Source organism: Phocoena phocoena, chromosome 1 (genome assembly GCF_963924675.1).
Source record: "Phocoena phocoena chromosome 1, mPhoPho1.1, whole genome shotgun sequence".
In the NCBI taxonomy this organism is placed as follows: domain Eukaryota; kingdom Metazoa; phylum Chordata; class Mammalia; order Artiodactyla; family Phocoenidae; genus Phocoena; species Phocoena phocoena.
Window position 1 is genome coordinate 146,987,043 of NC_089219.1, and position 25,426 is coordinate 147,012,468.

The 25,426-nt window shown below is 44.3% G+C and overlaps 1 protein-coding gene across 2 annotated transcripts in view; it reads left to right on the top strand.

Annotated features, from left to right (window-relative positions):
- KCNH1 (potassium voltage-gated channel subfamily H member 1) overlaps positions 1-25,426 on the top strand; it is a 416,350-nt gene that overhangs the window by 315,484 nt on the left and 75,440 nt on the right. For both annotated transcript variants that reach the window (XM_065875181.1, XM_065875191.1), the window contains exon 10: positions 11,703-11,899. In XM_065875181.1, coding sequence (XP_065731253.1) covers positions 11,703-11,899 — 197 coding nt within the window. The remainder of the gene's footprint in view (positions 1-11,702; positions 11,900-25,426) is intronic.

Sequence of the window (25,426 nt, forward strand, 5' to 3'; positions counted from 1 at the left end):
CTGGCACCTCTGCTCACTGTAGAGTCTGGAAGGTGCTTAGATGAGTTTGCAGCTGAATGAGGAGACCAGGCATTTTCGTCAAAAGATTACAAAATATACTGTCCACGCTCATCCCTGCAGGCAAGTGAAGGAGCAGATAATCTAAAACCTGGAGAACCCAGAGGCTTCCGAATGGCTTTCAGTCCTGCTAAAGGGACATATCCTGTGCCTCAGGGCCTTTGCACGTGCTGTTCCCTCTCCCTGGAATCATCTGTGCTACGTTTTTATGCTGATTCACTGGAACTCATCCTTTAGGTCTCAGCTCAGACGCCACGTGTTCCTGGAAACCTGAGCTTGAGCCGGATACCCCTCCTGTACTCTCCGCATCATAGCCCCTAACATGTTAGAATCACCTGAGTCTCTCTGAACTCCACTGCATCTGTCATCCCACTGCTATACCTCAGCACCCAGAACAGTGGCTGCCAAGAATTGCATGAGTAACCGAATCAGTTCTTTGTCAGTGGTGTGGGCCTAGAAATGGCTGATGATTTTAGCAGCATATGATGACTTTAACTGCAGAATTATGTTTTGCTTAATACAGGATACCACTGTGAGTGGTCTTTATAAGAGGACATGATAGGGAGTAGTGAAGAGAAGCAGCTGGAGTTTCATTTTTGCTCTGACCCCTCTGGTCCGCCAAGCTCACTCACAGCCAGTCTTTTAAAAACGGGGCTTTTTCTGGAGTGTTCTAAACTCGGTTGTCCGTTTTTGCAACTCTTTAATATTCAGTAGGCTGTGGATCTTCTCAGATCCCCAGCACCTCTTGAATTGTCCCCAATCACCCCTCTTAACCCTCCCAACCCCCCCACTCCCATCTTCCTTCCCGCTTCAGCCTCTGCAAGTGGCTGTTGCAGCCTCTGCCCTTCATGACGCCAAATTGTCTACAGGGTGTTTGTTTCCTCCTGTGCTGGACTCCTTGCAGAGATCTCCCCTCCCTCTCTCCTGGTGCCACCTTATCCCTGTGTCCCAACTCCCACCTCTGTTTTGTGAATGTTCCTCAGCCCCACGTTTGTACCCAGAGGGCTGTTTATGTCTGTGGCAAAAGTGGGGGCTCAGTAAAGAAAGCTGCGTATAATTGGGGGTGGGAGGGCAGGAGGATTAATTATCACAGGGATGTTTGCTTGGAGTTTTAATGAGACTGCCTTTCCTTTATTCCCCCTCCCTTTTTTTCCTTTTTCTTTTCCCCCCAGCTCAGAATATCCACTTAGAATGTCTTTTAGAATCTTAGAACCTTAGGTTTTAACATTCTGCACCCAGCGCCTCAGTGTAATAAATAAATCAAAAAGCTGAGGGTCTCAAGAAGTTTGATTGCCGAGTGCATTTGGGTACCTTTTGTTCTTCGGCGAACGATCATTTCACACTAGGGAACAAGAGATGAGTGTGGTTACAGAGTTTGTCCTGGCCTCCGATTCATAACCCTGACCTTGTAAGTCATTATTCCAGCGATGTGTGTAACTTACAAGCAGCCTGCCAAATGCTCTATGTCCTTCCCTTTGACAGTTTTCCCAAGTTATATGTGTCATAACTTTATTTCTCATTTGCCAGAATAGTCTTGGGTTTGTTTTGAATCTGACAGGTCCTCTGACACCACATTCTTAAATCTCACTAACAGGTCATTTATACCACAAAGGCTGCCTTGACAGCAAGAAAGATTGTATGATTTTCAATTTGGGTTGAAAATCAAATGCAAGTTATGACAACACTGAGACTTCCTAGACCCTACAAGTTAATCATGATGATCTTACCTTGAATTACCTTTTGTAGTAGGAACTAGTCTCCATTTATTGTTTCTGTCAAAACCTTTGATTGGAATACTCTTCACAGTGGGAATATTGTCATTTCTAAAGATGCACTGATTTATTTCCTGGAGTGTTTCAAATACAATATGTTTGCCCTTTGTTGTATGCAGTAGATATGCTCCTGAAGAGTTGTTTATAAACTGAATTTTTACAGGTAAACTCATATGTTAAATGCACATGAGGGGCTATTATTTTACTTTATGGGTTCTTTTATAATTAGAAAGACTACTAATTCATTTGAGAATGTTCACATATTGGGCTTTGTTTAAATGAAGTAATATTTTTTCTGATTACAAGATATTACACTTTAATTGAGTAAAAGCATAAATAAGGAAAATCACAATTCGTAAATCCACCTCCCCATCCCCAGGTAGCACAATTAATAGTTTGATATATTTCCATTGAGTCTTTTTTTATGTCCATTCTTATGACATGGGAACATAATGACTACATTGCTAATTGACCCACATTTCCCCACTTCATGTCTTCAACAATTTTCCCTCATATTTTTTTTCTGTAGCGTTTTTTGGAACTTTATTTATTTTTTTATACAGCAGGTTCTTATTAGTCATCCATTTTATACATATTACTGTATACATGTCAATCCCAATCTCCCAGTTCATCACACTACCATCCCCCCCTCCCCGCCACTTTCACCCCTTAGTGTCTATACGTTTGTTCTCTACATCTGTGTCTCAATTTCTGCCCTGCAAACCGATTCGTCGGTACTATTTTTCTAGGTTCCACATATATGCGTTAATATACAATATTTGTTTTTCTCTTTCTGACTTACTTTACTCTGTATGACGGTCTCTAAATCCATCCAAGTCTCTACAAATGACTCAGTTTTGTTCCTTTTTATGGCTGAGTAATATTCCATTGTATATATGTACCACATCTTCTTTATCCATTTGCCTGTTGATGGGCATTTAGGTTGCTTCCATGACCTGACTATTGTAAATAGTGCTGCAATGAATATTGGGGTGCATGTGTCTTTTTGAATTATGGTATTTGCTGTATGCCCAGTAGTGGGATTGCTGGGTCATATGGTAATTCTATTTTTAGTTTTTTCAAGAACCTCCATATTGTTCTCCATAGTGGCTGTAGCAACTTACATTCCCAGCAACAGTGCAAGAGGGTTCCCTTTTCTCCACACCCTCTCCAGCATTTGTTGTTTGTAGATTTTCTGATGATGCCCATTCTAACCGGAGTGAGGCGATGCCTCATTGTAGTTTTGATTTGCATTTCTCTAATAATTAGTGATGTTCAGCAGCTTTTCTTGTGTTTCTTCGCCATCTGTATGTCTTCTCTGGAGAAATGTCTATTTAGGTCTTCTGCCCATCTTTGAATTGGCTTGTTTGTTTTTTTAATATTGAGCTGCATGAGCTGTTTATATATTTTGGAGATTAATCCTTTGTCCGTTGATTCGTTTGCAAATATTTTCTCGCATTCTGAGGGTAGTCTTTTCGTCTTGTTTATAGTTTCCTTTGCTGTGCAAAAGCTTTTAAGTTTCATTAGGTCCCATTTGTTTATTTTTGTTTTTATTTCCATTACTCTAGGAGGTGGATCAAAAAAGATCTTGCTGTGATTTATCTCATAGAGTGTTCTTCTTATGTTTTCCTCTAAAAGTTTTAAAGTGTCCGGTCTTACATTTAGGTCTGTAATCCATTTTGAATTTATTTTTGTGTATGGTGTTAGGGAGTGTTCTAATTTCATTATTTTACATGCAGCTGTCCAGTTTTCCCAGCACCATTTATTGAAGAGACTGTCTTTTCTGCATTGTATATCCTTGCCTCCTTTGTCATAGATTAGTTGGCCATAGGTGCATGGGTTTACCTCTGGGCTTTCTATCCTGTTCCATTGATCTCTATTTCTGTTTTTGTGCCAGTACCATATTGTCTTGATTACTGTAGCTTTGTAGTATAGTCTGAAGTCAGGGAGTCTGATTCCTCCAGCTCTGTTTTTTTCCCTCAAGGCTGCTTTGGCTATTCAGGGTCTTTTGTGTCTCCATACAAATTAAAAATTTTTTTGTTTCTAGTTCTGTAAAAAATGCCATTGGTAATTTGATAGGGATTGCATTGAATTGGTAGATTGCTTTGGGTAGTTTAGTGATTTTCACAGTATTGTTTCTCCCAATCCAAGAACATGGTATATCTCTCCAACTGTTTGTATCATCTTTAATTTCTTTCATCAGTGTCTTATAGTTTTCTGCATACAGATGTTTTGTCCCCCTAGGTAGGTTTATTCCTAAGTATTCTTTTCATTGCAATGGTAAATGGGAGTGTTTCCTTAATTTCTCTTTCAGATTTTTCATCATTAGTGTATATGAATGCAAGAGATTTCTGTGCATTAATTTTGTATCCTGCAACTTTACCAAATTCACTGATTAGCTCTAGTAGTTTTCTGGTGGCATCTTTAGGATTCTCTGTGTATAGTATCATGTCATCTGCAAACAGTGACAGTTTTACTTCTTCTTTTCCAATTTGGATTCCTTTTATTTCTTTTTCTTCTCTGATTGCCGTGGCTAGGACTTCCAAAACTATGTTGAATAATAGTGGTGAGAGTGGACATCCTTGTCTTGTTCCTGATCTTAGAGGAAATGCTTTCAGTTTTTCACCATTGAGAATGATGTTTGCTGTGGGTTTGTTGTATATGGCCTTTATTATGTTGAGGGTAGGTTCCCTCTATGCCCACTTTCTGGAGGGTTTTTATCATAAATCGGTGATGAATTTTGTCAAAAGCTTCTTCTGCATCTATTGAGATGATCATATGGTTTTTATCCTCCAGTTTGTTAATATGGTGTATCACGTTGATTGATTCACGTATATTAAAGAATCCTTGCATGCCTGGGATAAATCCCAGTTGATCATGGTGTATGATCCTTTTAATGTGTTGTTGGATTCTGTTTGCTAGTATTTCGTTGAAGATTTTTGCATCTATATTCATCAGTGATATTGGTCTGTAATTTTCTATTTTTGTAGTATCTTTGTCTGGTTTTGGTATCAGGGTGATGGTGGTCTTGTAGAATGACTTTGGAAGTGTTGCTTCCTCTGCAGTTTTTTGGAAGAGTTTGAGGAGGGTGGGTGTTAGCTCTTCTCTAAACGTTTGATAGAATTCACCTGTGAAGCCATCTGTTCCTGTACTTCGGTTTGTTGGAAGATTTTTAATCACAGTTTCAATTTCACTACTTGTGATTGGTCTATTTATATTTTGTATTTCTTCCTGGTTCTGTCTTGGAAGCTTACACCTTTCTAAGAATTTGCCCATTTCTTCCAGGTTGTCCATTTTATTGGCATAGAGCTGCTTGCAGTAGTCTCTTAGGATGCTTTGTATTTCTGCAGTGTCTGTTGTAACTTCTCCTTTTTCATTTCTAATTTTATTGATTTGAGTCCTCTCCCTCTTTTTCTTGACGAGTCTGCTAATGGTTTCTCAATTTTGTTTATCTTCTCAAAGAACCAGCTTTTAGTTTTATTGATCTTTACTATTATTTTCTGTGCTTCTATTTCATTTATTTCTGCTCTGATCTTTATGATTTCTTTCCTTCTACTCACTTTGGGTTTTGTTTGTTCTTCTTTCTCTAGGTTCTTTAGGTGTAAGGTTAGATTGTTTATTTGAGATGTTTGTTTTTCTTGAGGTAGGCTTGTCCTGCTATAAACTTCCCTCTTAGAACTGCTTTTGCTGCATCCCATAGCTTTTGGATCGTCATGTTTTCATTGTATTTTTTGATTTCCTCTTTGATTTCTTCAGTGATCTCTTGCTTATTTAGTAACGTATTGTTTAGCCTCCATTTGTTTGTGTTTTTTCCCCTGTAATTGATTTCTAATCTCATAGCATTGTGGTCAGAAAAGATACTTGATATAATTTCAATTTTCTTAAATTTACTGAGGCTTGATTTGTGACCCAAGATGTGATCTATCCTGGAGAATGTTCCGTGGGCACCTGAGAAGAAAGTGTAATCTGCTGCTTTTGGATGGAATGTCCTATAAATATCAGTTAAATCTGTCTGGTCTATTGTGTCATTTAAAGCTTGTGTTTCCTTATTGATTTTCATTTTGAATGATCTTTCCATTGGTGTAAGTGAGGTGTTAAAGTCCCCCACTATTATTGTGTTACTGTCGATTTCCTCTTCTGTAGCTGTTAGCAGTTACCTTCTGTATTGAGGTGGTCCTATGTTGGGTGCATATATATTTATGATTGTTATATCTTCTTCTTGGATTGATCCCTTATCATTGTGTAGTGTCCTTCCTTGTCTCTTGTAACATTCTTTATTTTAAGTCTATTTTATCTGATATGGGTATTGCTACTCCAGGTTTCTTTTGATTTCCATGTGCATGGAATATCTTTTTCCATCCCCTCACTTTCAGTCTGTATGTGTCCCTAGGTCTGAAGTGGGTCTTTTGTAGACAGCATATATATGAATCTTGTTTTTGTATCCATTCAGCGAGCTTGTGTCTTTTGATTGGAGCATTTAATCCATGCACGTTTAAGGTGATTATCGATATGTATGTTCCTATGACCATTTTCTTAATTGTTCTGGGTTTGTTTTTGTAGGTCCTTTTCTTCTCTTGTGTTTCCCACTTAGAGAAGTTCCTTTAGCATTTGTTGTAGAGCTGGTTTGGTGGTGCTGAATTCTCTTAGCTTTTGCTTGTCTGTAAAGCTTTTGATTTCTCCATCGAATCTGAATGAGATCCTTGCCGGGTAGAGTAATCTTGGTTGTAGATTCTTCCCTTTCATCACTTTAAATATGTCATGCCACTCCCTTCTGGCTTGTAGAGTTTCTGCTGAGAAATCAGCTGTTAACCTTATGGGAGTTCCCTTGTATGTTATTTGTCATTTTCCCTTGCTGCTTTCCATAATTTTTCTTTGTCTTTAAGTTTTGCCAGCTTGATTACTATGTGTCCCAGCATGTTTCTGCTTGGGTTTATCCTGTGTGGGACTCTCTGCGATTCCTGGACTTGGGTGGCTATTTCCTTTCCCATGTTAGGAAAGTTTTCAACTCTAATCTCTTCAAATAGTTTCTCGGGTCCTTTCTTTCTTCTCCTTCTGGGACCCGTATAATGCGAATGTTGTTGTGTTTAATGTTGTCCCGGAGTTCTCTTAGGCTGTCTTCATTTCTTTTCATTCTTTCTTCTTTCTTCTGTTCTGCAGCAGTGAATTCCACCATGCTGTCTTCCAGGTCACTTACCCATTCTTCTGCCTCAGTTATTCTGGTATTGCTTCCTTTTAGTGTAGTTTTCATTTCAGTTATGTTATTGTTCATCTCTGTTTGTTTGTTCTTTAATTTTTCTAGGTGTTTGTTTTTTTTTTTTTTTTTTTTTTTTTTTGCGGTACGCGGGCCTCTCACTGTTGTGGCCTCCCGCTATTGTGGCCTCTCGCGTTGCGGAGGACAGGCTCCGGACGAGCAGGCTCAGCGGCCATGGCCCACGGGCCCACGGGCCCAGCCGCTCCGCGGCATGTGGGATCCTCCCAGACCGGGGCACGAACCCGCGTCCCCTGCACGGCAGGCGGACTCCCAATCACTGCGCCACCAGGGAAGCCCCTAGGTGTTTGTTTTTTAATTCCTCTAGGTCTTTGTTAAACATTTCTTGCATCTTCTCGATCTTTGCCTCCATTCTTTTTCCGAGGTCCTGGATCATCTTCACTATCATTATTCAGAATTCTTTTTCGGGAAGATTTTCTGTCTCCACTTCATTTAGTTGTTTTTCTGGGGTTTTATCTTGTTCCTTCATCTGGTACATAGCCCTCTGCCTTATCATTTTGTCTGTCTTTCTGTGAATGTGGTTTTTGTTCCACTAGCTGCAGGATTGTAGTTCTTCTTGCTTCTGCTGTCTGCCCTCTGTTGGATGAGGCTATCTAAGAGGCTTGTGCAAGTTTCCTGATGGAAGGGACTGGTGGTGAGTAGAGCTGGCTGTTGCTCTGGTGGGCAGAACTCAGTAAAACTTTAATCTGCTTCTCTGCTGTTGGGTTGGGCTGGGTTCCCTTCCTGTTGGTTGTTTGGCCTAAGGTGACCCAACACTGGAGCCTACCCAGGCTCTTTGGTGGGGCTAATGGCAGACCCTGGGAGGGCTGATGCCAAGGAGTACTTCCCAGAACTTCTGCTGCCAGTGTCCTTGTCCTCACGGTGAGACAGAGCCAACCCCCCCCTCTGCAGGAGACCAACACTAGCAGGTAGGTCTGGTTCAGTCTCCTATAGGGTCACAGCTCCTTCCCCTTGGTCCTGGTGCACACACTACTTTTTGTGTGCCGTCAAAGAGTGGAGTCTCTGTTTCCCCCAGTCCTGTCGAAGTCTTTCAACCAAATCCTGCTAGCCTTCAAAGTCTGATTCTGTAGGAATTCCTCCTCCCGTTGCCAGACCCCCAGGTTGGGAAGCCTGACGTGGGCACAGAAGCTTCACTCCAGTGGGTGAACTTCTGTGGTATAAGTGTTCTCCAGTTTGTGAGTCACCCACCCAGCAGTTATGGGATTTGATTTTATTGTGATTGCGCCCCTCCTACCATCTCATTGTGGCTTCTTCTTTGTCTTTGGATGTGGGGTATCTTTTTTGTTGAGATCCAGTGTCTTCCTGTCAATGATTGTTCAGCAGTTAGTTGTGATTCCAGTGCTCTCACATGAGGGAGTGAGAGCACATCCTTCTACTCTGCCACCTTGAACCAATCCTCTATAGCTTTTTAAATTGAAGTATAGTTGACATACAATATTATATGTTATGGGAATACAGAGTAGTGATTGACAATTTTTAAAGGTTATATTCCATTTATAGTTATTAGAAAATGTTGGCTATATTCCCCATGTTGTACAGTATGTCCTTTTAGCTTAGCTTATACCTAATAGTTTGTACCTCTTATTCCCTTACCCCAAAATTCCCCCTCCGCCTTCCCTCTCCCCACACTAGTAACCACTAGTTTGTTCTCTGTATCTGTGAGTCTGCTTCTTTTTTGTTTTATTCACTAATTTGTTGTATTGTTTTTAGATTCCACATGTAAGTAATATCATACAGTATTCGTTTTTCTTTGACTTATTTCACTTAACATAATACCCTCCAAGTCCATCCCTGTTGCTTCAAATGGCAACATTTCATTCTTTTTTATGGCTGAGTAGTATTCCATTGTGTGTTTGTGACATGTATACACACATACACCAGATCTTCTTTATTCAGTCATCTATTGATGGAAGCTTAGGTTGCTTAAAGGAAGTAATCTTAATAAGAATTAGGCAAGATTACCAATGGTCTACTCTCAATAGTTCTGGCTTAGTTATACCACATTTGATCACAGTAGGAGACTGCAGAACTTGTAAATTCCGCATTTTCTCACTGATGGGCAAAACACTCACTTAAGAGAACCTGCCCATTAGAGCCACCTCTAGCTCTTTCTCATCTCGTTATTTCAGGGAAGGAAGTGGGGTGCCGGTTCAGAGCTGGGATGATTTTCAGTGTTCTGCGGGAATATTAGGTAAATCATTAAGTAATTTCTCATGGGCCTCTCATCCTAGAATTCCATGATTCTGTTTGTTCTGGTTATCTATTTCTGCTTAACAAACAGCTCCTAAATTTAGTGGCTTAAGAAAGTAATTGTTTCTCATGATTCTGTGGGTTGTTTGGCTCAGATGGCTCGTTCTCCCTTGAACTTCCCACGCGTGGTTTCTGTCCAGCATTGGCTGGGGCTACAGTCATCTGAAGGCTCGACTGGGCTGGATGACCAAGATGGCTTGCTTACATGACTGACAGAGCCTGGCTGTCCCCAGATCACTTCTATGTGACCTCTTGTGTGGTTTGTTCTTCTCAAAACATGGTGGTTGGGTCCAAGAGGGAGCATCCTGAGAGTATGTGTTCCAAGAGACACAGGCAGAAGTTACAAGGCTTCTTATGACCCTGCCTGAAAATCCTGCAACATCATTTCTGCCACATTCTATTGATGAAGGCAAGAGACTAAAGTGAGTTCAGATTCAAGGAAAGGGAATTAGGCTTTGCCTCTTGAAGTAAGCTGCAGTATATGTGTAGGGTCCTTTTTTTTTTTTTTTTTTTACTGTTTACCATACTGCATGTCAGATAAAGAACATTCTCTAGGAGAACAGGATTACATAATTATGAAAGGTGTGAGAGGCACTGCAGAGCAGTAAAGAGGGGTTATAGAATGCTCCATATGTATGAATGAATTGGCCAGCCTTTTTGGTGAGAGCTCCATGCTAGGGAGCACACACTGAATGAACCTCTCTCCATGGAAGCCAGGTGGTGTCACACTGAGAGAAACATTACCATCCGCTGGCCCCTGCCCTACTTTAGCCCACTCATAACAGATGGCTGAAAAACACCTGGTAAGGGAATTTAAATAGCACAGTTTTAAAGGCATATTTACCTCAATGCTACCCCAAGCATGTATCCTACTCATATTGAGTTGGTGAAACCGTCTTCATAAATTAGAACTACACATTATTTCACAAACACATAGAGTAATGTGTCCAGTATACTTGCTTTTCAGCTCACGTCGTGGAGGTGCTTAGAGAGGGCTGTACCCATGGAGTACCTTATGTACTTAGAGCGGACACTTTTTGGTGTTTGAGAAAAAGTCAAGTTCTGTCCAGATGCTTAAAACTCTAATTGCCTCCTTAGCCTGAATTAGGAAAACAGTTGCCCTGTAGATCACACTGAGTCGCGGGTACCTGGGTTCTCACTGCAGAGTGTGGCTTATCTGGATGCATGGGCTGACAACTCCCTTGAGAGTTGTTAGATTGGTTTTCACCCTTGTTGCATTGTTTCCTTCCCCGCACCACACACACCCCCCCAAATACTCCTCTCTGGCTCCCTGGGGATTCAAATTTGTGTTTATCTGTGCTGAAAATTTAAAAGCAAGAGAAACAACATTTCAAGCTATTTATAACCAGAGGCTGTGCCAGGAATGAATTAAGCTTTGCATTAGACATATGTTAAAACATGGGATTCTGGGAAAGGTAGGAAGAATACCCCTAGGTGTGAAAAACAGATATTTAGAGGAGATTGATAGGAGTTTGACCCAGAATATGGCTATGTGGAATGAGTACTCCATTGACTTACTATTAAATATATTGTTAAATATAGTCTTGTGGAATACTAGGTATACTAGTGGCATCCTGGAGATGCCACTTATATAGGGCCCATCTTTTTATACCGCCATTAGGGCATTTGGCAAGGGGAGGAACATGGAAGGAGGTATGGGAGAGAGGATGAGGAATGAGGCGCCACACAAACATAAACCTCAGGGCAGTGGACAGAGTGTGGGAGAAGAGGAACTCCACTCTTGCCTGACTCCTTCCATGTAGGTCATCCTAAACGGGGGAGACACCGCCTGTTCTTCAGCTTCCAATGAAGAGTCCACACCCTCCCCATCGCAGCCTAGTGTGTGCCTCTAAGTCCCTCTAATGTAGACCCCCCGTTCACCTTCCTTCCTCACTTCTCTTTTGCCAGCAGATATTGTGAGAACTCCTACTGTGTGCCAGACACTGGGTGTTAGTGGAGAGATGAGACACAGGAATGCTCATGTTGGGAGACAGACAAAAAACAAGTAAATAATATAATTGCAGACTATGATCGATGCTTCGGAAAACCGTGGGTGATAAAGAATAACACGGGGCTCCCATTTTGGTTAGGGTGTTCAGGACGTCACAAATGAACCCACAGTTATTGGTTGAACTTTGACATATATCCTATGGTATTTTAAAGTTTCTTAAATTGCATGTTGCTAAGGTCCAAATTAAAACCATTTTTGCCTTTTCTGAGCCCAAGCCATGGGATGCCAAATGGACAGCAACTCTGGGAGACAGTGGGAAGCCAACCCCGATAGCCAGACACCTCCTACTGATACTTTCCTCATCACCATTTTCTCTCCTCAGGGAAGGGAGACGTGTTTGGAGACGTGTTCTGGAAGGAAGCCACCCTTGCCCAGTCCTGTGCCAACGTCAGGGCCTTGACCTACTGTGACCTGCATGTGATCAAGCGGGACGCCCTGCAGAAAGTGCTGGAATTCTACACAGCCTTCTCCCACTCCTTCTCCCGGAACCTCATTCTCACCTACAACTTGAGGAAGAGGGTAAGCTGGCAATCTCAGTCTCTTTTCTACCAAGAGAGAGTCTCTGTACACTTAGGATAACCACATGAGCCAGGAAAGTCCTCTTGCTGTTTACTTCAGTGGAGCAGTTGATTCTGTAGAGGTTCCGTTTGTTGCTTGCTCTTTGGAGCTTTTGCTATGAAATGAGAGAGAAAAGGATATTGCTAGATTAAAAGATGGATTGATTTTGGTGCAGAAGGGATTTGCTCATGAGTGTGTCTGTAGGCTTTTCCTCAGTAAAATCCTGACCTTCTAGCATTTTGAAAAGATGAGTAAAAAATGAGGTTGTTAGTCAATAAAATGGCTGAGCGGGACCACTTAATTAATATAAAGTGAATTCTCCCTGGTGACTAGGACCCACTAAATGGTGTGAGGCTATTAGCCAGCTGGTAATAAGAATTTTTTTTAAAGATGTGAAAATGATTCAGTTGAGTCCAGAAAATAAGAGATGGAATCTGATTGTCTAGAGAATATTTTGTATACAACTGTCAATTTAACGGACTGAGAAATGATTTGTAGTTTTAAAACCAGAAGATTTCTCATCTGAACTTGTTTCTTTCACCCTCAAATCATCAGAATTGCTCTGTCTCTGCGAGGATTAAAATATGTCTTGTACTCTTGAGGTTTTCATGACTGATTTTCTTGCATTTCATTTATGTCCTTTAGTTAAGAAGTAGCTCTCAACCTATAGACATCGTCTGGGAGGATTGTCATAGGAATCTTTCCAGAAATGACCTCACGATCTGCCCCCCGCCAAAACTGTTCCTCTTCTCGTGGCCCGTCTCTATTAACATTGTCTGTCTCACCCCGGGATTCCAGGTTAGAAACACTGCCGTCAACACTGATGCTTCTTCCCTGTCTCCCACGCCTCAGTTTACTCATCAGATCCTGTTGGTTCCACTGATGCTCTCAAACCTGGGTCCACACTTTGCATCCCCCCTCAGGGCTCTTCCTGAGCTCCTGCACCACGGTGCCCCTGATACAGAGTCTCCCCCTGTTCTGAAGCAACCATAGGCTCCAAACACACCCTCCTTCCCTGTGTCTCTCCTCAATGCGGTGCTTCCTCCTTGGCCACTTATGTGACCTTAAAGACTAATGGGATGACGTCACTCCCCTCCATAAAGACTTTTTGCACCCACCCTAACTACAGGATAATGTCTGCAAACTTCAGCACGGCTTATGTGATTTTTCACATCTGGCCCAAACTTAACCCCCGAGCTCCAACCCCAGCACTCCAACGCCCACAGGGAGAATGGCCCACACAGCTCTGCAGACATGCCATGCCCTTTCAGAGCACTGTCTCTCTGCATGGGCTTCCTGACCTGGAATTCTCTTCTCTTCTTCTGTGTGTGACATACTCCTGTTAACCCTTAAGAGTCTGCTGAAATGTTTATTTGTTCATCAAATCCAGTACATGCCAACTGAACCAGACTAGATGTATAAAACTGAGTAAAACTAAGTTCCCTAGCTTCAGGAAGCTCAAGTCTAATGGAGACAATCCACACGGGAAGGCTAAGTGTGGTACATGATGCTACGTACAATGAGCGTGATTTGTACAAGGTGTTAACGGGATCATAAGGGAGAAGGGCAGATAAAGGGGGAGTCAGGGAGAAAGTATTGGTGGGGGTGGTGATACCTAAGCTGAGTCTTAAAGGATCAGTTTGCCAAACAAAGAGGAGGGTTACACTTGGAGGAGCAGCTTGAGTAAAGGCGCAGAGAAAGGAAACAGCCTTTTGCCAAGTTTTTTGTACAAGGTTCCAAACGCCTGTCATTGGATTACCCCACCAATGTGCTTCTACCTATTTTACATTCCTTGAATTACACTGCCTTGTGAGTCCCTGCTCAGAGACCTGGGAGGGCAAGGGCTTGGTATCCCCAGTGCCTAACCCAGCACGGGGTATTATAAAAACATCCGGGTATGGCATGGAGAAAGAGAAGGGATCGCTGGGCCTCAGTATCCACATCATAAGATGTGAGGTTGTGGCCGATGATTGATGATTTTTATGGTTCTGTGATTGGAAAGCTGGTCGTTTAAATTCCAGTGGGGAAAGGGTAGTGGGGGAGAAATGTGCATTCATAGTTCTTCCCTGTTTATCTGTGAACATGGAACGCTTGCTGGTGATAGTTTTAACCAAGTGGATTCTCTTAAAGTCTGTTTTTTGATGGATTCCTTCTTTTTATGAAAGCAAGTTGATTATGATCGGCCTTCAGTGTTGCTGATAATATAGGTTGGAAAAAATGCACAGTTTGGGTTACTTGGAGGACTAATCATCTTGGAAAAATTGTGGATCAAGTAAATCTGTCTTAGAAAAACAAGGACGACAACAAAAACAACAGTGTGTCAGCGGTCAGATTGTTTTTGTAAGTGCAGAATGATTGACAGCTCTGCAGAAGAGAAGACTCGGGGACCACGTTTCTGAAGGACTGTGTGGAGGAGCATTTGGCGTAGTCTGTGTGGCCACAAGGTGCAGAGGTGGAACCAAAGCTGTAGACAGTATAAGAAGGACCTCGAAAAAGATCGGAGCTGCCCATTGAATTCAATAGGTATCTGGTTTCTTGTCCTGGAGGTATTTAGGCATCCCCTGGAGACCCCTCAGAGACACTGTGGAGGGGACTTAGCCATCCAATGGAGAGTCAGATCAGTTGATCTTCAAATGTCCTTCCAATATCAAGTGCCTATGAGTCTGATATGGATCTGAGAGAATTTTAGTGAGATCTTTTATATAAAGAGGAAAAAAAGAGAGGCATTTTGGTATATTCATTGTAGTCTCTCATTTTGTCCTTTTGCGAATTAATGCCTAGTTACATAGGGCATAGAAGATGAGAACATTACATGCATGAATCATTCTTGTAGCTATTTTTTTCTGGCCAAATGAAGTGTATTCTTGCGGCTGTTTCTATCTTGGCAAAATCAAGTGTGTTATTTGCAAAGATTCCTGAGAACACAGTGCCTTTGACATCTGTTTGGGGAGTTGTTCGGTCCTGTAGATGTCCTCCAGCGCACAGCAAGAACTCTGTGCTGGAAGGTGCCTCAATGAACATCCAGTCTCTCCTCCATTTCACCACCACCCTCATTTCACAAATATGACATTTTATAGAAAGGTCATAGTAAAGAAAGAACCGGAGCCAGAAATGACTCATTTGACCAGGTCTCTTCCTGCTGACCCTAGCCTCTGTATTCCAAGTCTCACCCCCTTATCCCTGAACCCATGTGTATGAGCACCACCCAGCCCTTGGCACTGCTCTTGGGACCCAACTCATGGAGGACCTGTTACCTTCCTCCAAAGACACCTGAGGTCACAGGCAAGGATGAAGGAGGCAGAACCTGAAGGCCGATGCAGCATTTTGACCTTTGGTTTTCCTTGTCTGTGGGCTCTGAGCCAGATGAGACTTTAGTCTGCATCCTGCTCTACCACTTAGTGCTTCTGCAAGCTCTAAATGCTTCCCCATCTGTAAAATGGGGCTGATGGAAAGGTCTACTTGTAAGATAATTATGAGGATTAAATAAGATAATATTTGCAAAGCTCCTACATACAGGTTCTAGAACATAGTATGTGCTCAATTAAACTGTGAATTATTATTTTGTTTCATCCACTTGACACTCCCTTCTTTCTTATCTTACGCTTCTGCCTTTGTGTATACAGGGTACTCGCTCTGCAGGATGGCAGGGCACTTGCTCTGCAGAATGTTCCGTGGGGTGGATGTTATCCCAGGGTTCTCTGCACCTCTTGCAGGAAAGGAGGGGCCAGCTGTTCTGGCCTCACTGTCCCTTTAGCTCCTGTCAGTGGTGAGGTCGGCGCACACCCACTCTTGGCTAGTTCCATTCAAGGAGGGAAAAATGAGGTTGTTCTGACCTGTTAGGTCAGTCACCAGGACATCAGTATTTTGCCAAAAGGAAAGCACGGCATCCTCCTCTCTTCTGAGGAGGTGGCGTGTACTTGTTCATGAAAAAAGGGGAAGTGGGACCTTCCTCATCTCAGACCCTCGGCTTCCTAGGATGTCAGGCTCTCCGGGCATTTTCCTACAGGCAATCGGAGCTTTGTGCACTATTAATAGTAACATTATTACCAACTCCAGATATGTCACAATGTCAGTGTATGTTTTATGTCAGCTTATTAAATCCTCAGAACAACCTCATGACATTACAGTACCAATCCCACTTCTCAAAGGAAGCAGCTAGGACCCCATGGAGAAGAGAATCACTTTTCCAAGGCCACCCAGCTCATAAGGGGTAGATTCCAAACCGGCACCTGCCCCCATCTTCCTGATAAGCAGCATTGCATCCTGTGGTGGGCCTCGGTTAAGTGTGGCTCTCAGCTTTTCCCATGCTGGCATTCTTCAGCTTCTGCTTTCTCCCCATCTGTTGACTTTTCAGGGGTGGCACAGATTGTCTCCAAAATATCTCCAGTGGCCTTTGCTATCCTTCAGAACACTTGGAGGACACTTTATTGTACAGTAAATCCCAGTCATATCCCAGGTTGCGAGACATAAGAGGTTTTCCCGTCAGAGTGACAGCTGCACCATTGGTGGGTGTGCTGGGGAGGCATGGCCCAGCAGGTCAGCTTGGCCGTGATGTTAGTGACTTACTAAAAAGAGTACCCGCTTTGGAGTTAAGGACCTGGTTTTGAACCCTGGTGTGACTCCTGATTAGCCATGTGCCCTTGTGCAAGTTGCTGAACTATTCTAAGCCTCAGTTTCCTCATCTGTGAAAAGGGTCTAATAAAAATCCCTCCTAATTAGGTTTATTGAGAAGATCATATGCATTAAAACAAAAGAAGTTGACATAGTGCCTATAGGAACCACTCGCTACATATTTATTCCCTCTCTTCCCCGCCACCCATCCTCACCTTCCGCCTTCAGTCCAGGAGGTTCTGAATTCATGCTTTGCCCCTCTTTGTTTATAACCGGACCCTTTCTTGAATGTTTCACCTGGGCTCTACTCTCCTTACGACTGGGGAAGAGGTCTCACTTCCCAGGTGCTGGCTAGGAGATTGGTCCTCCTGCTCATTGTCAGGACAGTAGAGGAAGTGCACCTCAATTAAATGACGTATTGCAGACAAGCCGTTAGGTAATTAGCAGCAGTCAGTGCATGGGATAATTGGCATGTAGGTAGTTAGTTGGGTGGAGCTCATTCTCTGTGTAGGGCGCTTTATTTTTAAAGCCAGTATTTTTATGTTTGTAAGTATGTTTTGCATCGTGTTTGCATATAGTAATTTGTTCCAGGATGGATTTTTCTTAGCTTGATAAGGCCCCAACATAGTGAGTTTGGGAGGGAGTTGGGACTGTAGTTACTGGTGGTTTCAAAGCACCAGTTTTCTAAAACTGAGGTTGCCATAGTGAATTGTCTTGAATACTATATGTACATTTCTAGCCCACTTTAACAAAAAGGCATTTTATTCTGGCGAAGAGGAGGTCAAAGCATTGGAGGTTTGGAGAGAGCTCTGTGTATAAGTGGCATTGGAAAGGCTTTCAGTTTTCTCCCTGAACGAATTCTTCTGGAAGGCTGATAAGATGGAAAGAAAGCACCACAGAGCCAGGTGCTTAGAAATACATCCCCTTCCTCACTGAAGAACTAAGTTTTCAAAACGATCTCTACACAGCCCATATTTTCCTTGCCATTCTTCCACAGGGAGGGCTTCTGTAGAATTAAAATCATCTATTAAACTGTCAAGCTGTAAAGGTTATTTTAAAATCAGGGTGTTGGAATTAAGGGTGGGAAGGGGACAGATGATGTGAGTGATAAGACCATAATTCTTTCTGGACAACAAAATATAAACCGAAGCCAAGTCCTTTTTCATCAAGAGGATCAGAAGTGATGTTAGGGACCTGGGAGGCCCTCTGTGGATTTTGGGGGACACTCCTTAGTACCCCCAAAAGCATATAGCAGAAACCCATCATGATCCTGGGGGTGGGAGATAATGAAAGGGCTCCATGCTTCACTATGTATAACTCTGCTTAAACTGCGGGTGGTCAGGCTATATCCAGCCATTTCCAAGGTAGTAATAAAGTTCTACAATAAGTATAGGCTTTAAAGGAAGATATTCACATCTGGGCTCAGCCACTTGTGAGCTGGGGAGGTGTGGGCAGCAGGGGGGGTGGGAATTTGAACAAGTACAACTATTTCTCTTCTGTGGATTCATCCTATCTACCCCACTGGGTAGCTGTGGAAGGGTGATTACGTTGCCAGGCACAGTGCCTTGCAGGTAGTAGGTACACAGCTGGGTTAGTTCTCTTCCATTATAGGTAGGAGTGGAGGCAGCAGAGCAAAGAAGGAGAGCAGGGACTGTAATAGTTTGGCTCATAGAATAATCATATAGAGGCAAGTCAAGAAGACTTGAAATACTTCAAATCCTGGCTGTCCTTTTAGTGACCTTGGGCCAGTTACCTAACCTCTCTGGGCCCCAATTCATTCATTGATAATATAGGAGTGGTAATAGTACCTTAGAAAGGTGCTTTGACGAAGCAAGTTCTCAATGTACGTGTTGCTATCATTATTGTTATGGACGAGCTTAGTTTTTCTGGGAATTCAGAGACCCTGTCAGGTGCTAAATGTTTTAAAAGGGGAGTAGGGGCTAAACTGTAACGCCTGGAAATCTCCCAGACAGGTGATTCCAAGATCTGTGCCTGGGCCCCCCAAGTAACACCAGAGGACCAGGTGGTTCATCAGGGGGGTTTGGTAAAGAATGGTGCTGTTGGACTCATCATCACAGATCCGATTTCCTCCTAGGACAGAATAGATGGAGGGACTGGAAGAGCCCGACGTGGAGGCAGTGGTGGGGGCGGGAAGCTGTAATTTCTCTTAACTCTTATCATCCTTGATGTCCTGTGACACAGTGTGTTTACCACAAGTTAGAAAAGATCCAGTCTACCTTAGAGGACTGCCATGCCAATGCAGTCCTTTGGAGAGTGACGTACCTTCCTAATATTTTCTTAGAAGTGTGTGGTTGACTCATAATAAATAGGGTGGTGCTAATGAGTCTCAGACCATGGACTCAGTCCCCAGCTGAGCAAGTTGGCGTCCCAAATTTCTCACATTTATTTGGCCCCTGAACACTTTTTTGAATTATACCAATAAGTATTTATTATCTTTCTTTTTATTATCTATTTTAATATACTTAATAGCATCCATCAGAGCTAGTGTTTTGCAGAACATCTTTGGGAAACAGGAACTAGATGATCTTTCATCTCTCTTCTGGCTCAGACGGTCAGTGACCTGTAGAATGGACAGGTCTTGTCGGTGAAACATCAAGAAGCCAAAGAGACTCAGCAGTGGGAGTGTCCCTCACTGGGTCCTCGGTAAAGCCCCAGCAGAGGTTGCTGGCGGAGGCTCCCTGCTTTCTGAACACCCTCCTGAACTCAGCCTTCCCTCACCTCCCCACAAGCGCTCAGGAGCCATTGCTTTCTAGAGGGCAGCCAGCCTTACGTCATCAAAGAGAATTTAGCTACACATGCGCTAATAGAAGGCTGCTGAGACATGTTTTCGCCCTGGCCTCAAAGGCCCTCCTTGCAGGTTACTTTCTGGTTATTTTATTGGCTCAGTCAGATTTCACGTTCCTACCTCATCTGCCATGTGTCTGAGCTTCCTTGTTCCCATTTAAATGCTCTTCCTACTCCGAAAAGTTTTCTCTTTGGCTATGAGCTCGTTCTTATAAATTTTGCCAGTGAGTCATGGAGGTTTTTATTCCAGCCCCTGCTCTTAGTCAGTGGAAAGTCAGGATTTGAACCTAGGCTGCCTCTCGTAATGATAACTACCTTCAAAGAGATGTTAGAATAAAGGAATCAAATGTGAGTTCAACCCCTCCAAGGGAGCTTGGGATGCTGGCATCGGGAGCTCACACGCAAATCTATCCCAGCCCAGATGCCTATGTAGATGGTTTCTAGTAGAATGTGTGTCACGGAGCTACCCAATTTTGGTGCCTCTCACTGCAAACTTTGTTGGGTGTAATTTACTTGTTACCAGTGTCGCTTAATGGTCTTGTCCTGCCCTTCCTTAACTTAAACTTCTAGAGTAAATCCACAGTCAGGCCAGGACTCCATATAGCTTCTCTTCAGTCTCTCTGGTATAGGTGAGGCCCTGTGTCCTTTAGATCCAGTAAGCACTGGTCATCTCCCTGGTAGCTCTCGCTATACTTCCAATTAACTCTGTGTGTCTTTCTTGCTATATAGAAGCTCCTTGAGGGCTGAGCCTTTGTCTGCCCGACTCGCCTCTGTCCTGATCAATTCTCTTAGAGCTTAGTACAAAGTAAGCATTCAATAGTTGAATGAATGAATGAGTGAATGAATGAATGAACGGACTCGCCGACCAACCAGCCAACCAACAAATGAACATACAAGTCCATCAACTTATTGGCCATGTGCCTTTCTCTTGTTATTGCTATAGATTTTTGAAGCCTTGACTGTAAGATGGTATCTGTAGAGACACCTCTCCTTTCTCCCTCCTAATCTTTGCCCATATATCCCACACCATCCCTTTCCCATTCTTTCTTCCCCAGGCCCTGGGTATAGAGATCTCTCAGCCTCTGTAGGTACCACTGATGCCAGCATAAAATAATAACAATCACCCTCATATATTGAGTGTTTCCCAGCCAAGTACACGCTAAAACTTTTCTATGCGTTATTATCTCATTTCCGTGCAGAGCAACCTGAGGTCCAATTAGGTTAAATAATTTGCCCCAGATCCAGTAAGCTAATTGGGGCTAGAATTTGAGCCCAGGTCTGGCAATCACCAAGACTGTACTCTTGCTTTTGTGCCCCTCCTCTAAATGTGAACCCCACGTCCCAGATCCAGGGATAGCAGCACTGGTCCCTGTGCCCTCAGTTTCCCTGAGGAGCCTGTCAGCCACACAGGGCTTTGGAGGCTGCAGCACGCCCTGCCTGTCTCCTGTGTAATTCCATTAGAGAGCTGTGGCCTAAGGGCATCTCGGCCTCCTGGAAGGCACCGCAGGGCTAGATGGTTTGCTGTTTGTTCAGAGAAGGGGGAGGGGGATCCAGGTGAGTCACATAATCTAAGGATGGAGTAGAGAAACCAGAAAATCGGAGGCAGAGTGATCCTCCTGACAAGTTCTCTTTGGCACGTGGGTCAGCTCTGGCACTACGGAGGTGGCATAAAATCCTTGTGATGGTCTGTGGCTGGGACGTCCAGAGCTGCAGCGTGTCCCAGACCATCATGAAAGGCCAGAGGAATGACCTTCAGCTCTCAAGTGGGTGGCCAGCTGGGCTGGAGATTCGCAGCTGGGCAGGCTGGAGGGTCACGCTGGGGCCCAGAACACAGCCAGGGCTGGGGAAAGGCCTTAACGTCAGAGTGGGCATATGAGGACCATGAGTCTAAGCCCTCTCTAGCCCAGGAGTAATTAGCAAAGGCTTTGAGGGGGTAACTTTGAGCTGGATCTTGATGGAGAGGAGGTGGGAATTTACCTGACTGGGAGAGAAATCCAGTCCTATGGGGGTACACTTGTGTCTTATGGAAGGCAACTCTATGCCCCATGGAGGGTACCCCCCATGCCTGATGCCAAAAACTCAGCCTCTGGGCACTGGTGCTGAATCGAATCTCAGAGACAGAGTTTTGGGTGAAGTAGAAAAGAAGAGCTTTATAGCTTTGCCAGGCAAAGGGGGCACAGTGGGCTTGGGCCCCGAAAAATTGTCCCAACCTGGGAGGATCTGGTGAGGAGTTTTATAGCGATGGTTCAAGGGTGGGGTTGCGGATAAGATCAGAGTATGTGTAGGGCCTGCACTCCTTTAATCTGGCCTCAAGTGGTCTTCTCTGGAATGAAGAATGCTGACATCTTCCATTTGTTGGGGGTTTTAGTTCTGTAGAAGAGCTCGAAGCTATTGTTATGTGTATCCCTTGAGGTGGAACCAGGACCTGCCCCAAAGCTGCACTAGTGTTTCTTGGCTACTCCTCTCTTGTCTCTGCATCCCCTCCCTTCCCTGATTAGCAACTGTTCGAATCTGCCCTTTGGGACTCAGGGAAGGTCATGGAGGCTGGAGTCTATTCCCTACAAACAAGAAACGGGGGACACAGAAGGGCTTCCTTGCCCGGGAGCCCCACAGGGTCCTGCTTGGTTTCATGCCTCATGGTGGACAGCACGTAGAAATGGCTGGTTAAATGGCTGCATGGATGACGGGAAAATAGTGAATCTACTCTGTAAGAATCCGAGAAGAGAGGGCCGGCTGAGGGAACCACTAGCCAGTCTCCTTACCCCTCAATTTTGTTTCTTTTTTTCTATAACTCCACCTGGTTTTACCTATGAAGGGGTTGCTTGAAGACTTCAAAAGGGCATTTGTCCCAGACTTACAGGCGAGGGCAGCTTCAGGATTCTTCTTTCCTAGAGGTGTCTAGAGACCCCAAGGAGAAGTGGACTAGGATATGATGCTCTCCGGGGTCTAGAGTGAGCTTGCTATCTCTTCTGTACCCAGCAGTGTTATAGGAACCCAGCAGCAACTCAAACCTTTTTACTTTCCAGGCTTTTACATCCACCTGACTGTCCCTGGGCTGCCTATAATAGCAAGAGCCTGCGTATTTTCCAGAACAGATTTAATTTTTAAGAAGCCCCTTGCTACAGGCAGCATGCCGAGGATGGTGCCTTTTTCCTCGGAGATCTATTTGCAGATAGCTCCTGCGTTCTGCTGCATTTCCCAGCACACTCCTCGCAAGTGCTTAAACCAGACATGAAATAGCTTCTGGTTCACAGAGTATGAATTTTTAAAAGAGGGTACTTGTTTGTATTATCGCAGGGAAAATCTTGCACTCCTCCAGCTGAAGCACATCATACATTTGGCGCCTCCTGTTAGTGAGGTGTGGTAGTGCATCTAACCGTGTTGGACCTCTGTAACCAACTGGATGCATGGAGAAGAGAAGCTGGTCCCAGTAACTGAAACAGGGAGAGGGCTTCCCCAAGCCTGGGACAAATCCTATGGCAGATGGCAGCGGGTGGGAGAATGACATGGAAAAAGAAGAGAGCACCTGCAGAGTTAGGAATTGGCATAGATCACTTAAAATCCTTGGTGACCGATGTTAATTGGACTTGCAATGATCATTTCACGATATATACAAATATTGAATCATTATGCTGTACACCTGAAACTAATAGAATGGTACTTGTCAATTATATCTCAATTAAAACAATACTGAAAATCTTGACAAAGTACACTACTCAGGGCTCTAGCTAGCAGCAGGCCATGTAGTAAACTGGTGACACTTCCTTCCCTGAAGTCCCATTCTCAAGCAGTTGAAGGAATTTTGCCATAGGAATTTGAACTCGATTTCATAAAAGAGATGATGAAATGATTATGTAAGGCTCGGGGTGGGGGTGGGGTGTGAAGGGTGCTGCTTTCTCCGACATCCTCTCTGTTTGGTTTTCACTTGGCTCTGGGGAGGACTCAGAAAACTTACTCTGAGTGGAAGCCGCTTCCTTTTGCTCTAGGACAGTGAGGGTGTGGGGAAAGAATTGGGCTAAGGGAAAGAAAGGGGAGAGAGAAATAAAGGCAAAGGATACCTGTGACTGGAGAGTTGCAGGGGGACGAGCGGATTTGGCAGGCATTATTTATTGAAGAGGGGAACCCGGTCCTTGCTGTGCACAGCTGAAATTTCACGCAGGGAGGCAGATGCCTTTGCTAACCCCGAACTGTGAGCTGGGCTGGAAGAAAAACCCGGGGCAGAGCCGGCGTTCCAAATTCAATTTTCTCAACCCTTCTGCCTCAAGGCCAGATGAATCCAGCAGCAGAGCGGCTTTGTTTCACTGTTTGTTTCACTGCAGGTCGAGGCAGCTGAGAAGCTGCCAGGCTTTTCATCCTGGGCTTTGTGTTTCAGCACCTTCCTAATTCCACTCTGACGTTTCTCTCAGGTTAGAACCTGAACGGGGATGCTTTGGGCACAAGGCTTGCTGGCTGGTGCTCCTAATTACGGTCCCAGTGACAAAACTCCTTGGAGTCTATCATCAGTCACTTCAAGCAGTGTTTCTCCATGTCCCCCAGCCCAACTCACCTGACAGCACAGCTGCGTCCCGTGCCATGTGCAGGGGTAGCACCTGTGGTGCTCTGTGCTTCTTCCTCCGCGCTCCGCACTGCTGGTGACCGCTCATGTGCTCAGGGCTCACAGAGGGGGCCAGAGCATAAGCAGCTGCCCCGTTGTCACTGTGTGGGCTTTGGCTGCTGTCTCCTTCTGCAGAGCCAGGCACTGTTTGCACGTGGGCACGCGAGCCCTTCTCACATCCATGGCTAGAGGTTTGCGGGCTGTCTGCCAGCAGTGTTGCTGTTGCCGTGTGTGGGTGTGTGTGTGTGTGTGTGTGTATGTACTCACGTGCTCACACGCAGCATTTCCTCCTGTCAAATACTAGTCCTAAAGGAAGCAGCCAGGGAGAAGAGAGCTGGATAATCCACCAACCATTCCCTGGATCCAATCACCCCAAGCATCTTGTTCCTTCACCAGCTGGTGTTGTCGGGTCTGCTTTGCTTGGCTAGGGAAGTATTTTTTTCTTCCTTTGCATTAGCGGTAAAGATTCACCTGACATCTGTTAGCTCAGAAACCCTGTCATGAGCCGTGTGGTGATCCATTGTTATTCATCTACATGTGTACATTATGGAGGGTAAACGTCCCCATTTGGGGCTACTTGCTTGAGCCCCAAATCCTTTGTAAGTACAATAGGCTGATTATAGGGCTGGGGAAGGGCCTGGGGAGAATAGGACCCGTGCATGTAATGCACTCTGGGTGCAGGACCTTCTAGGCCAGGGGCCTTTCATGGCATTTACAAATAATTCATGCCTACAAGCCCCCAGTGGGTTTACCATGGGTTATTTATGATCCTGAGGCTTTGGTTCAGGAAACAAAAGATGCTCCTCCATAGAAACAGTGGGAAACGTGCGTCCGAGGCCCTGGCCTGAGACTGACAACAAACGTCCAGGGCACGTGTTGACGCTTCCTGTCACTGAGGCCAAGGACAGCCCCACGGAGGAGCCTGGCCTCAGGCTTTCTTAGGCTGTCAGTGGCATTTGGACTTCAAGTTTCAATTGTAGTTGACTTTGTTTCCACGTTATCTGCATGTCTCTACTATTATTTACGACTATGTCCTGTATGGCCTAGCAGTCTCAGATTTCCTTGGAGCTTCCCAGGGTAAAGAAAACCATCAGACCAGAAGCTTCTCTAGGTTGGTACACTGGTACCTCCCCACCATCTCCCAACACGCACTCACACAGGGGATCCCCAAGTGCATTAGTTTGCTGTAGCAGCTGCTGTAACAGGTGACCACGCACCGCAGGGCTTAAAACAACAGGAATTTATTCTCTCACAACTTCTGGAGCCAAGAGGTCAGAAATGGTGTCAGCAGGGCCGAGTTCCCTCTGAAGGCTCTGGGGGAGAATCCTTCCTTGCTTCTTCCAGCTTCTGGTGGCTCCTGGCGTCCCTTGGCTTGTGGAGGCATAACGTCCATCTCTGCCTCTGTATGGCCTTCGCCCTTGGCCTCTGTGCATCAAACCTCCCTCTCCTTTCACTTATAAAGACACCAGTCGTTGGAT